Source organism: Lontra canadensis, unplaced genomic scaffold, assembly GCF_010015895.1.
Source record: "Lontra canadensis isolate GAN:19392208 unplaced genomic scaffold, GSC_riverotter_1.0 scaffold13, whole genome shotgun sequence".
Taxonomy (NCBI): Eukaryota; Metazoa; Chordata; class Mammalia; order Carnivora; family Mustelidae; genus Lontra; species Lontra canadensis.
Window position 1 is genome coordinate 29,573,907 of NW_022631007.1, and position 14,837 is coordinate 29,588,743.

At 39.6% G+C, this 14,837-nt stretch overlaps 1 protein-coding gene across 5 annotated transcripts in view; it reads left to right on the plus strand.

Moving 5' to 3' along the window:
* The window catches only part of TANK (TRAF family member associated NFKB activator), an 89,262-nt gene extending 80,640 nt beyond the window's left edge, over window positions 1-8,622 (plus strand). For all 5 annotated transcript variants that reach the window (XM_032857944.1, XM_032857943.1, XM_032857940.1 and 2 more), the window contains exons 7-8: window positions 3,786-4,366; window positions 7,799-8,622. In XM_032857944.1, coding sequence (XP_032713835.1) covers window positions 3,786-4,366; window positions 7,799-7,975 — 758 coding nt within the window. In that variant the 3' untranslated portion in view covers window positions 7,976-8,622. The remainder of the gene's footprint in view (window positions 1-3,785; window positions 4,367-7,798) is intronic.
* The last annotated feature ends 6,215 nt before the right edge of the window (window positions 8,623-14,837 follow it).

The window sequence follows — 14,837 nt, forward strand, 5'->3', positions numbered from 1 at the left end:
TATGTTTTATATTAAACATGTCACAAATAATGAATACAGCATTATTCTTGAAATATTCTAGATCTATGTCCCACAGACTCCAGGAAGTTTTGCTGGGTCCAAATAAAAAACAAAATATTAAGTAGTATTCTGGTAGTAGTAGGTCAAAAAGGGAAAGAAATAATTTGGGGAAAAGATGACTCTTCAGACTTTATAAGGATGAACATCACATTGAATAAAAATTTAAAGAAACCACTTCAAATGTGATTTGCATAATACAGCTGGAAATTAGCATTATTGTTCCCATGTTATTTTTTGTGAAAATTTGACTTTCACTTCTAGATAAATAAACATATAATTCATGAAAATTGCTGAGTTAGTAGAATTGTACAGTTCCTTTTCCATTTTTCTTCTCATTCACTTACAGCAATAATCTTGTGAAGGGATAAAGATAAATGTATGTTTAAGCAAATGTGGCTTCATAAAAAGTATTATTTGGTCCATAAGGAGGGTCCTATTTCAGGAGAGATCACGAGAGTAGAATATAGGATTACAGGTTACAAACAACCATCAGATCTTTTTCTTTTGTCAGTATGTAAGGTAATTAAACCAAGAAGTAGTCTAGATGGACAGCCTGTACTTAAAATTTGGAAATCTAAAAATGTTTCTCATTTTGTTTTTTTTTTTCCTTGCGAAGATAAGTGTTCTTAAAATAAACAAAATAGAAAAGCAATTTGCTCCCCCTGATCATGTTTCTCAGTGTCAGGATGACAAGTACTTTTCTGTACCTCATTTAATTTAATTTTTTTTTTTTTTAGTAACTCATTGCTGAAACAGATTAGTTCAGAAAATTACTTTAATGTGGCTGAAGTATGCCTGCTAGCTATACAAAAAGAAAATACCTGCTTTATTTTAGCTGTTTTGAGTTTTCCAGGTTTTATTCACAAGGGGGATAATTCAGCTACTGGAAAAGAAATTCAGAACATATGTCTATCATTTTGGAGGCTCTTCTGTACATATAGAAAGCAACATGTTGGATTTAGCTTAGTGGTTCAGACCACAGGCTCTAGAATTAGGTTGCCTGGGTTCCAGTGCCAGATCTACCACTCACTCATTAGCTGTGAAGCCTTAGAAGTAATCTCTTCATGTCTCAGTTTCTTCACATGTAAAGTGGGGATACTATAGTGCCTACCATGTGAATATTTTGAGTATGAAATGAATTAAGGCGTATACAATGATTATAACAGTGCATGGCACATAGAAATGCTATTAATGTTAATAGTTGTCATTATCATCAGCAGAAGATTCTTCATCATTCTTCCTGTTCTTGTGAACATCATTTTGCTAAGTATTTCCTCCTCACTGTTAGAGAATTTGGTTACCTCAGCAGTTGATTTTCCTGATTTGTTTTTTGCAGTTAGCAAATGTTACCTACAAAGAAAGTACTGTTTCCTAGAATTTCCTGCTACTGTTATGTCTACTATCAAGAAAAATAACTAGAGTTAATGGACTTTAAGACACCTCCAAGGACAAAGAAATCCTGCCAAACAGTTGAGCTTGGTCTCAGTTACTGTACCACTCCCAGTCACAGACAGGTTATCTGGTGAATGTAAATTGTCATACTATGCTCTGTTGGGAACAGAATACAAATTCATTTAGAATACATTTATTGAGGGCATTCTATGTGCCAGGCACTGGACAGGGTAATGGGGTTAAGTGGGAGACAAAACATAGTTGAAGATCTTAAGAAACCTACTTTAATGGGAGAAAAAACAGTATTACTTGGAAACATAATGCAAGGTGTTTAACCCTCAGGGCACCCAAGAATCATGCCCAAAACAGTCTTGGGGAGCCAGAGAGAGCTGTGAGAGAAATTAATGTCTACACCAAGAAATGAGGGACAAATAAGAGTTAGGTAAAAAGTAGTTGGAGAGGACACTGCAGTCAGTCTGCACAGTGTGTACACAGGCCCAAAGGCAGGAAAGCATGGCTATTTTGGAGAACTGTACAAAGTTCCCCACCATTAGTTTGGTGAAAGGTAAGAGCATGGAGAGGCAACCAGGGGCTGGTCATGAACAGTTCTATATGACTTTTCTGAGGGATGAGGCTTTGGAGAGCCATGAAAAGATTTTATTAGGAAGGTAACATGACCAGATTTGTATTTCCAAAAAAAAAAAAAATAGCAATGTAGAGAATGGATTAGATATTAGCTAAATTTAGAGGCAAAGAAGCAGTTCAGAGGCTGTTGTAAATGAATAAGATGGTATGTACTAAAGAGAGGTAGTAAGTATATAAGAAGGTAAACCAAAGAAGTTTGTTGGACTGTACTGCCATCATAACCAAGCAGAAAATATCTCGTGTTGGAATGTGCTGTGGCAAAAGATGGAAAGGTGACATGAGACTGTAAGGACCAGAGGGAAAGGAACTGACATTTGTTAAGTGCCTACTAACCTGGACAGAATTGTGCTGGGGGCTCGCTGTTTCAGTCAGTATCCTTGGGAAAGCTTCATTTTGTGAAGGTCCAACTTCTCTGGTGACTGCCTTTTTAAAGTGATTTTTTTTTTTTTAATTTCTGCCTTTCGTCCATTTAATGAAAATCACACCATTACCAATCTCCAGCCTTAACTGTCTTCTTGGGTAAAATTATGGAGCACAGTTTAGCTTTTTCTGATGTCTCAGGATCGTCAACATGGAGAGTGCTTTGATCATTGTTTTTTTGCATCGAGAAATGTTGCTCTTACTGGCCCTACACCAGAGTATAGTGTTTTCTGAGTTGTTATATCTGCCTTTTTGTTTTTCTTATCTCCTCTTATGCTTTTAGCTCTTGTTGATAGCTATATCTGTCTTCATCAACTCCTATCCCTACCTTTTAATTTAATGCTTCTAACCAGCTCTGAGCTAGGGAAATATCATCAAGCTTGTTAGAATAAATCTAAAAAGAGAATAAGAGCAAAATGCATGTATCTGTGGGCCTTTTGGCTCTAATTCTGACTCCTCAGAAGCTCTATTTACTTACTTTCTAGCTTTTGCCAGTGTCCTAGAGAGCTGAATTTGTTCTAGAGAGCTGAATTTGTTCGAGAAGCAGCTTCTTGTTAAATGAGCTGCAGAGGCCATGGTATCCTACCTGATACCTACCTACTAACTTCAGAGGTCTGTATATAAAATGAGAGAATTATGTATTCACATACTGTTTTCTGAACATGCATCCCCAAATTTCATCCTTCTTTTGCCTCTGCTGTCTTCTTTTTCCCCTACCCCCACCACTGCTACTCCCTCACATAAGGATTATTGACAGTACACACAATGGCTAAATTGATTGGTGAAACACTGTGGCACACAGTGATATTAGGGGTAATAAATGGCTAATCCACGTAAATTCTTAACCTGTCTAATGTTACATATGCCTTGTAAGGATTTTCCTTTTTAACAACTTATTTGTCTGAGCAAGCTCACAGTTGCAGCTTCCATTACTGACAAAATGTTTAACTGTATACACTACAAGCAAATGTTTTTTTAAGCATAGAGCAGGATAACTGTGAAAAAGATGCAAAGCTTATAGCAAAAGACCTAGGAAAAGACAAAGTAGTTTAACTGTGACTAATAAAGTACGTTCCAGTTCACCCACTGGAGACTGCTAATATGCCTGTGGAAGATGGTAGCAATTGTTAAAAAATCCCAGTTGTCTTCAGTTGCTGTAAAAACCAATAGAAAAAATAATGCTCATCTGTCCAAAGCTAATTGAACGTTCAGATTTTTAAGAATGATTGGAATGCAACTGTTTTCCTTTTGTGTTCTTTTCCCTGCAGAAACACAGTGCTCTCTCCCTATACAGTGTACGGATAAAACAGATAAACAAGAAGCGCTGTTTAAGCCTCAGGCTAAAGATGATATAAATAGAGGTGCACCATGCGTCACATCTGTCACACCAAGAGGACTGGGCCGAGATGAGGAAGATACCTCTTTCGAATCACTCTCTAAATTCAATGTCAAGTTTCCACCTACGGACAATGACTCTACTTTTTTACATAGTACTCCAGAAAGACCCAATATCCTTGGTCCTGTCACATCTGAGGCAGTGTGCCAGGATAAATTTAATATGGAGTTCAGAGACAACCCGGGAAACTTTGTTAAAACAGAAGAAACTTTATTTGAAATTCAGGGAATTGACCCCATAGCATCAGCTATACAAAACCTTAAGACAACTGACAAAACAAAACCCTCCAATCTTGTAAACACGTGTATCAGGACAACTCTGGATAGAGCTCCGTGTTTGCCACCTGGAAACCATAATGCATTATATGTAAATACATTACCACTTCAGGACCCGTCTGATGCACCTTTTGCTTCACTTGATTCCCCGGGAAAAGCTATCCGAGGACCACAGCAGGTAACCATTTTGCATTAACAGATATATTATGTGTGAACACACATTTTGCCATACATGCACAGAAATGCATCTTTTTTAGGTTATCAGTCATCCTTCTTAAACTAATGACTAGCTACAGTTAAGGGTTCTAATAAAAAAACAACAGGTTCTGTAATAAATGACATGAAATTAGAAGCTGAATATGGTAAGGCTCTATTATAAAGTACCTTAAAATGTAGGGCACATTTTAAAATGTATGTCAGCTTTATCCATACCTAGTTTGTGTTGCTTTCTTAGTCCCTTATTCAAAGCTTTTTACTCAGCATCAGTGTTACAGTAGGATTCTTTGTTAAATTTCATACTGTGAAACAAATGGTATTTTTTTATTAAAAAGTTTGTGTGTGTCATTTCCCTCTTTACAAGAATGCATGTTTTTCATAAGTAATTGTATCGTGTATTCCTGTTTATCAGAATAAGTGAACTGTCTTTCATCTAATATTTCCATTACATTTTCTGTCATACAGTATGTAGATCTGTAGGTTTTGGTTTTGATTTCTAATCTGGCAATGAACATGCAGCCTAATATATTTTTTAAATAGTCTGTACATATGTATGATTTTAATCAAACACTTCAATGTTTCTAAAGCTCACAGACTACTCACAGCCCCCCAATCTACTACTACCCTCCCATTTATCCAGGTTCTATCACAGAATGATGCTCTTAATTAAAAAAAAAAAAAAGTGAAAATTAGTGCCTGAAAGCAAATGAAAAATATATAATTGTTACAATAAGCAGAAGCTTGTGAAAATACAGAAGGGTGTAAATATCTCTATAATTTGCACACATTTGTTTGATTTCTCTTTGCCTTTAGATAATTTATTTTTTTTAAAAATCCAACAATTTGATGAATACCCTTTGGCTTTCTAAGTACTGGTATAGGTTACAGACTTAAATCAGCATACAAAGGAGGCAGTAGTCAAGCTGTGGTATTTTAGTAGTGAGGAAAACTAGGCAACTCTGACAGTAAGCTTTAATTATAAACTCACTTGTGTTCTACATTGTGCCTTATTTCACATCATAGTCTCAGTTATAGTTACTACTAAATGAAACAAATTAAACAATTTCTTTTATTACAAGTAGAATTCCTGTGGAGCTGTGAAGTAGATCAGTTCTAATGCTTGTTACTTTTTTCCCCATTATATCTCTTGCTTGTTCTTTTACTAGTTAGTCTGTGCATTAATGTTTCAGTAGATGGCACCCTGCATTGTGCATTTGCTTTCTATGCTACAGCAAGGGAAACAGCTGGTATGTGATTACAACTTGATGGAAAAGTATTCAGCTTAAAAAATGCAAGAGAATTGGTGTTGAGCTGTCACAAGACATGGGGCATAAGGTTAGATAATTGATATTTTGGCAGAAAAGGCAAAGAAGTTTGTTTTGAAGGCCATGTTGCAGTTTAGGATTGAAAGAATATTTCTTAATTTTTAAAAACATTTTGCCATTTTATTTGTATTAATAAAGCTAGTATGATAAATACAAAATTCTTGAATTGTTAGTAATGATGAAGAAAAGTGAAAAATTTGGGTTGCGTATTTCAGATTTTTATTTTATATCAATCACCACTACTACTTTTTTATACATTCAGCTATCATAACAAAGCCTAAAATATATCTGCTTATTTTTGCTCTGTGTAATTTTATTTTCTTCCTACTTTTGCTGAGTCAGTGAGTGGGGTCCCAACTGAATTCTATGAAAGGATCAAATCTGAACCAGTAACTCGTAATAGAGAAGGATAAACATGGGCTTTAAAGATAAATTGGCAGTAGAAGATTGGCTTACCAAATTTAGAAGCTAAATTGCTTCTAAGCTTTTTTCTTACTATTGTATAGATCTTAATAAGAATTATCTTTACTGGAACAATTTTTTATTTATGTCCATATCAGTTTCCCATTAAAGTGATGCATATTAATCACTTGCACTTTTTGTTTAAACTGCAAGCAGTAAAATTTAAATATAATTAGCTCTAACTTATTTTTGCTTACATACTCACAGTTATTACTGCTGCTTTTAAACATATTTTCCAAAGAAAATTATCTTAAATTTTAAAATAAATATTTTTAATATTACTATTTTTTGTGATAAAATTGTCATTTCTTAAAAAGGGAATTGAGTCAATGTTATTATAAGCCTCTACTCTAATATTTGAATGTATCTCGGTGCCTAGACAGACTTTGTATATTTACACCAACTGTACGCAGCTGTCCAGTAAAATGTTTATAAGAAGACAGTGATGTCGTGAAACTCAAATGCTTCAATTAGTAATACACTGTTTATTGTAAATGATTGGTTAACTAGAATGAAAGAGATTGGTTAAGGGAATGAGAACTAACACTGTATCAGGTGTTGGACTAGGCTGTCACTTTAAAAACATATTAGTAATAGGAGCCCAAAGGGATCTCTTTAAATTAACTTTTTGAGGTGATTCTCCTCAAAATACCAGAAATTAGATGTGTCAAGGTAATTTACCTATGTCAAGGTATGCCAGAGTAATATTTCAGGAAAATAAGATACTCCAGTCAGCAAACATTTATTGAGCACCTACTATTGAACTAAATGCTGTTTTTTTCCTGCCCTACTAGATTCTTTTTTAGAAAGAATAACTGCAGTATTTTCAGAGTATTTATGTCTTGCTTACAGTGGAGATAGTTCTGTTGGATTGTGATTTTCCATACTTCAGTTAGGCACCTATTGACAGGTTTTGCTGTGTTCAGTCACAAGAAAGAGTAAAGAAGGCAAAGCGATGCACTGTATAACAAGAGCAAAATAAGTCAAAAGGATGCATCCCATGTTAGATTTTGTTGAGTGATTAAATATTTGAGGTTTCAGAAGACAACTCATCAGTAGAATTTGTTTAGTACTTTAAAATTTGAAAACCAAAACTATACTTATTCCTATATGTTTTATTCATTGTTTATTTGCTTATAAATAGCGAAATTTGAATGGCTCTTGATCAAAATACATGTATACACAGTTCATGTCTAGTGTATTAAGTATTAGTAAGAGCCCTATAAATTTAGATTTCTGTTGGAAAATAGAAAAGATAGAATTTAATTTTTAAAGAGTCTCTAATTGTTGACTGTTATTTCAAAACTACTGCTGTTTGATAATGGGTATTAAAATTTGCTGGTAGTAAAACTGAAAAATTTTTAAATATGTGAAGATAAAGTGCATGTATGTATTTTAAGTCACTTCTAATCAAAGTTTAGCTGTGCCTTTAATGAAAAGAGGATTGAGTCATGTCTTCATGCTAATGTCATGGAAAGGTAATTTATTTTCCTATTGGGGAATTTTGTGTTTATGCACAGACCTACACAAAAAAATTAAATTTGAAATTCATTGTAAGTTGATTTTAAATACAAATAACAGAAGATGTTTTTGTTTTTTTCCTGCAGCCCATTTGGAAGCCCTTTCCTAATCAAGACAGTGACTTATCGGTACTAAGTGGCACAGGCTCAGAACTGCATATACCTCGAGTGTGTGAATTCTGTCAAGCGGTTTTCCCACCGTCCATTACATCCAGGGGGGATTTCCTCCGGCATCTTAATTCACATTTTAATGGGGAGACTTAAGTTGCAGTTGAAAACAGCTCTGTGTGATGATTCTATGTGATCATCAAGTTCTATGTGATGATCTTGGGTTTGTAATACTATAAATAATTGATTGCAAACTTAGTTCAAGATTGTTTATTGAAAAACAGCTGGGCACAGCTATTTGAGTTTTTCCCTAAACTTGCATTGTAACTTTTCTTTTATAATCTTTTAAAAGATCATTCTGTACGAAACTAATTCATTGTATTCATGTTTACAGTGTTTCTTACCTTAATTTATGTTTGTTTCAAATATCTAAGCTTATTGCTTGGATTTCTAGTTCGATCTGTTGAATTTGGTGACATCAAATGTTTATAGGGTTTTTCACCTAAAAATTAGATTATTTATGCTGTAGGTGATTTTTTAAAAAAATAAACCTATAATACAGAACAGCAGACAACATAAATGTCTAAGTAAATACCAAACCTAAGACATGTGTTGCCAAGTGATAAAATCACTGGTAGAATTATTTAAACACTTTAGATTGTTTTGTTAATAATATACATGGTTTAAATTTTACTGTGTTTATAGCTACATGATGAAATGAGTTAAATATTTAAAAAATTACTTGTGTTGTGATCATTAAATGTGTTATTTGTTCCTGAGTGAAAAAAATAAAGGAATAAATCGCATTTTGAGGAAGTTCATAACATTAATGTTTTCTAATGATAGAAGGGTAATGATATCAGATCTGGTGATATTTAATTATGAGTAGGAGATCACTCTGAATTTAAAAATTATTTTTCGAACCAGACTTGCTAAAGAAACTTTGTATTACCTGGGAGCAAATCTAAAGCCCTGTAAGGACTATCCATATACAGTGGTTTATATTAGAAATATTTACATTGTTGTTCAGAAATTGGTTATTCATTGTCAGCAGCCTGACTGATGGCCACTGGAAGGCATTTGAGAGAGATGATACCAAATCAGAGGGCTGCAGAATTTTGTTTAAAATGAGATTTGTCTTTCATTTTTTGACCCTGTGGTGCTTGTTTTTTAGGTTTCCCCTTGCCCTCCAGTTTTTAAGAACGTTTGAAGCATGGCTTCCATTTTAGAAAGTGAACATTGATTTGCAACTCTCAAAACACGAGTTTAAGCCTTCTTTGGAGTAAGTGTATTTAAAAATTGGAGGGTTTTAGGATAGGGGAATTTGAGAGGCCCCTGTGCCACAGTAAAGAGCCTTAGCTGGGAAGAATGAGAATGGTGCCTCGACTTCTCAGGTTGCCAAGCACATCACTTTGACGTCTTCCTCACCAAGGTGACATAGCGATGATTAGGCATTCACTGTGAAGGGTTCTGAGATATGTACATCTTTCCTCCATTGCCACTGGGGCTGAATGGAAATACCTAGACAATTATCCAAGTCTCTACCCTACCTCCTACCCACCCAGCCTCCCCTCTAACCCCTCCCCACCACACACACAAAATTAAAAATAAAAACTTTTCAGCCTGTACCAGCCAGAATACACCACTGTACCTATCTCATGGACGGGGATTCTTTTTCCTTCTTTTCTAGAAGAGAAAGAGCCCCTCACACAGTTGCCATCTACTAGCCTGCTGACAACCAAAGGAAATTATAGCCCAGAAAGTGACTCAAAGTGCTATGAGGGACTCTTCTCCAGTCCACTCTTTCCCACCTCCAGCACTGTTAGTAAGAGCGGGAAACTCTTGTTTCCTTTTGGGCTCCAGGGCTCCAACTTCCGAGGGACAAAGGCCCTCTTGGGCCACAGGAAATGCAGCCCCGAGAGCAGCCTCCAGTCCCGCACTGCAGAGGCGGCGCTGGCTGCGGCTTGAGAGGTGGAGTGGACACCCGCCAGGTCGCTCCCTCTGTCTCTCATTACTGAGTCGTGCAGGGGCTGCATCTTGGCATCTGCTCAGCGTGGCCGGGTAAGAACAGCTCCCAGGTAAAAAAGCTGCACACGCGAAACGCTGAGTCTGAAAAAACCACCCCCGCCGAGACGAGGCAGTTGTGAGCGGGATGCCTGAGAAGTGGGAGGTGAATGTCCTCGGGAGGGCCCCCCCCCCCCCCCCCCCCGGTGCAGCTTTCCCCGGAGGCTGAGGCTGCTGCCAGCGGGGACATCTGCTTTCTTACACTCCAGCCTGGCTCACCCCGCCCCCTCAGCCCGGGTTGCGTGGTTATTTTACCAACACCGAGGGAGGGAGAGCTCGGGGAGGTAGAAAAGGGGTGGATGGAAGCTCAGGAGATGTTCTTCCCACTCCCTCACGTCCCCTCCTTTTTTTTTTTTTTTTTTCCCACATCTTTTAACCTTCAAGGTAAAGACTTTATAAATATGAAACGATAAACGTGTCCGCTGGCTCCCAAGCCCGCCTTCTGCTCGCGGGGCTCTCGGGTGCGGGGCCTCGCCCTTCTCTCCATCCTCCCCGGAGTCGGGCTGGTTTGGGCGGTTGGGCCGGGCGCAGGGGCCGCTCCGCCTGTGGCGCCTTCTCTCCCGGGCTGCTGCCTCGACAGCTGCTTGTAGCTACAGTAATTAGACTGTCAGTGCTTGTTAGAGGAGAGCGGGGAGAACACGCTTCTGACAGCAGATTCCGAGACTCCCCAGTTTGTTAATTTCGAAGAGATCTTTAAAGCATTAATTGAGGTCTCCCCAACTCTCCCCTCCCGCCCCTCTCCCCAACTCCTCCCTTCCCAAAAATATCTTCAAGAGAAGAGAATTCTCTCCGCGTGGAAGCAGTGTTTCCCGCAAAACTGCCAGGCCGCCCCCGACTCCCGCGCATACACCCTATTTTACATATACGCATATACGCGCGCGTGTATACGCGTTCGGTTAACTCCGCGGAGGCCTCGTCCAAATAGGAACCAGGCTTGCATTTAAAATAATAATAAATAAAGAAGTAAATAAGTAAGTAAATAAATAAATAAATAAACTGGGGGGGGTGGGGAAGGAAGCAGAAGTCGGGAAGAAAAGAGAAAAGCAGCAGGCTGATTACGAGGTGTCAAAACTGCCAGGAGCAAGAAGGTGATAGCAATCAGGGGTGAGAAGAGTGCGGCATTCGTGCGGGGCAACTAATTATCCGTCTCATTTGAGAAGAGCAGCATTTGAGGCAGCAGCGTTCGCCTGCTGAACGGTGACAGATTGGCGCGGAGGAGAGGGGAGGTGTTAAAACAATGGAGCCGGGCGCGCGAGCGCTGCTGCATGCTAATCAGCCCTCCCTCCGCCTGCCTGCCGCGCTCCCTCCTTCCCCCAGGCCTCCCTCCTCCGCGCTCCCTCCTCCCGCCTGCGGCGCTCCCTCCTTTCCAGCGGGCCCGCCGCCGCCGCCACCACCCGCTTCCTGCTCCCTCGCTTTCCCGCGCGTCCTTCCCGCCGCTGGCGAGTGGAACTCAGCCACCGCTATCGCGTCCCTCGCGGGTCGGGAGCCCCCGCGCAGCTCGCCGCGGGCGTCCTCCTCTGGGCCCGGCCTAAGCGCGCAGTGGGCCAGAGCCACCCGGCGCTAGTGCGCCCAGCGCCCACCCCTGGGCGCCTCTTGGGGTAGAGGGGGCGAGGGCCCGCGCTCTCGCTTCCACCTCTTGGAGGAGAGGCCAAGGAGCCTGCGTTCTCGTGCTCGCTTGCTTTCTGCTGGTGGACTGAACGAGTTGGGCAGCGAGTGAGAACCCAAGCGAATTCGCGAAGGGCGAGGGACAGGAGGGACAGACAGGAGTGGGAAGAGAGGCGAGACCAGAAAGGCAAGGAAGGCCCTTGGAGAGACTGCAGATCTGACGCCTGCCCTAGGGCGGCTGCCACCCCACAGGCCTCTCGCAGCCCGAGGCCCGCGCCAGGGCAGCCGAGGAGCGGGCGAGGTCATCCCCTAGCAAAGGCTCCCTCGTTGCGCCCACAGACACCCCCAGAACCTTCCAATTCCCGCCAAGCCAGAATAGCTCCCACGACTTAGAAATCATTGAGAGGTAGACAAAGGGCCTCGCAGTGGTTGTCCTTCCAAGGCTTGACCTCCTGACCCAGGACTAGACTGGACCTCCAGAGACACCCCCATTAAACTGTTGCTGGTGAGAGAAAGCCTTTATAAAACGGCCACCCCACCCTCTGCCGCATAGACTTGGAGGCAATAGGACGCTGGGGGCATTTCTGGAAGCACAGCTTGCTGCCCTGTTGCTCCTCTCAGGGGTCTGACCTGAGTGAAGGTGGTCGCTCCACGGAGGAGAATCCACCAGACCCTGAGTCTCTGCTCTACCTGTTGCCGCAGGCAGGCCCAGGACCTGAGGTTGTGATACAACTTCCTCCTACTTTTTGAGTTTAAAAGCTGATTGTTGAACTCAAAGCTTTTGCTTAAAATGCACTTTTCCCCATACCCTACATTTTTACTATTCTGCATCCACATAAACTACCCTTAGAGACTGAAACATTACAACACTGCGGTTCTTGTTTCTTCAGTGGGTTAAAGCAAACAGCTTCAGAGGACTGTCAGGAATTTGGACTGAAAGAGAATGCGGTTCCTTCCAACCTATTCTGTGCTATTTAGCTAAGCAGGTGTCTAAATTAACATCATAAAACTTCCTTCCCCAAAAATGTAGATGGAAAAGAAAAGCCCCTGAAAGATAATCCTGCCAGTATAATTTTTTCTCTTCCGCTGACCTTTACCATTGCATCAATTTACACACACAACTGTTCGTTTAAAAAAGATCAATTTCAAAACGTGAAGATTCGATAAAGCTGTCATCTATACATGAGAGTTTCATTTATATTATTCTCTCTACCCTTCTCTGTTTGTAATGTGTCATAATTAAAGTACAACACAAGAGAATAAAATAAAAACGACTTGAGTAAATTTTGGTATTTTATATCATCATCAATTGATCTAGTGAAAACCTGCACAGACACACAGAGTGAATCAGTTTTCCTTTTAGAATATGTCCAGGCATACCAATTCAATAGCTAAATGCAAAATTGTTGGGATCTACAACAGAATAACACAGAATGTTTATACATTTGAAAATTAAGAATTCTTAAAAGAGTTACCTCAAGAGTTTTGTACAAATGATGGCTTTTTTCATTTCTACTCCTTGGAAAACCACTAAGCAGGCCTGTCTGCCCTCACTGCATCCCAGACTTTTCGGTGCAAGAGTATCATCTGGCATTTGGAAAACTCTCTGACATCTGAATCTGTTAAAATAGCAACCTACCTAACAGGGAAAAAATCACCTTTACATTTCCTGATGTAAATTTGGAGACTCAGGTGCTCCATCAGCATCAAAATTAACCAACTCATTAACTATCATTAGCTTTTTCTTCATTAACCAATTCTATAGAACCAAAATCTCTGTCTCTCTGAAGTGGTAAACCTATAGCGTTCAAGTACATTTAGTTCAGTTCTGCGCTGTGTATGTATTTCTTAATACCTAATCAAACTCTTAACCTTCCAATGTCTTGGTTGTTATGGGTTTAATGCAATTTCTTCTCAGTCTACAGACTTCACAAATTTGCATCGTTGTTTTAATGGTGTATTTACAGATAAGTTTTTATTTGCACATAAGGACAAAAAGGTGAAGTGAAATTTGGTCCCAATGGAAACCTGTTAGTTTCCCTGAACATATGGCTCATTGGGCTGTTACTTCCTTTTTGAGATCATTTTCCAAGATTTTTTAATATATACATCAATTTGACACCAGTTATAAAGCAAATATATTGGCTTTGAAGATGCCTCCACCTGGGGCATATTTCTCAGTAACAACCCATCTAGTCAGGTGAACCTCTGAAGGTACCTGTTTCCAGTCTCCAAGAACAGGGTATGATTTGGAACCGGTCAGAACCGATAGTTGTTCACACGGCCTGAAATCAGGTAGTTCTCTGGATTCTTAGAATGCCACAGTGATTTGATTAATACAGTGCCAGGGAGACTGCTTAAAACTCTCTTTACAGACAGAGGCCGCGCCTTTGGAATCCACAGTGTTACAATGATTCCTCTCAGTAGATACAAGTGATGTAAGTCTCATTTATTGAAAGTACGTGATGCCAGCTTAAGACTCAAGGGGAAAATCACAGCACTTTGAAAAAGATGTAAATGTTCAATTGGTAAAAAAGGGGGGAAAACCGTGTTAAAACATGTGCCTATTTCCATTATGCTTAATTTACTATTCAAAACAAGTTTTTCCTAATAAGCTCTATTGTTTCTTTCTGTTTTGTAAAATTTAATATGTGTGAGACAAAAACCAGATTCAGAATGTGAATGAAGTCTGTTTAGCGAAAGCTTGTTGGCGCTTCCAGCGCAAGGAGGGCCTCAAATTAAAAGACATACCACTTTATCACCCTGATAGGAGTCAGCCAGTGAGTTCCTTGGGTCTTTTCTAGAACCAGTTACAGCTAGATCACCAACTTCCTCCAGCCTCAGAGCACCTCAGGGATGAATTCATACACTAAAAATGCAGCAAACACTAGAATATTGAGAATGATGATGTCACGTATATTTACTAAACAACTTTAGCTTTCTCTTTACACAGTCTTCTTTCTCAGGTCTCAGACCCCAAATAAGACTCCACTGTAGGTTCTCAAACATGTTATCCCCTTGTCCTATTAAGTCACTCACCCTTCTCCGGGGTACTTGCACCTGCTTACGTATCTCTTGATGTTGAACTGGTCTCCCTCATTTGAATATCCCCGTGGAATCTGGAATGCCTGCGTAACCTGAAGTGTGCCCATGATTCCTTAGTTGTTTAGAGCCATAGCGTGAATACATTCTTTAAATACCTTGCTTATATCTTTTGGAAGCAGTGTACAAAAGATAAGTCATCGCTTACTAATTAATTCAAGGAATAGTTGTTTTTGAAATAACGAAATCTTAAAGATTGCCTAATCCAACTTTCTTTCTGCGTGGATGAAAAAAAAAAATGAACAAA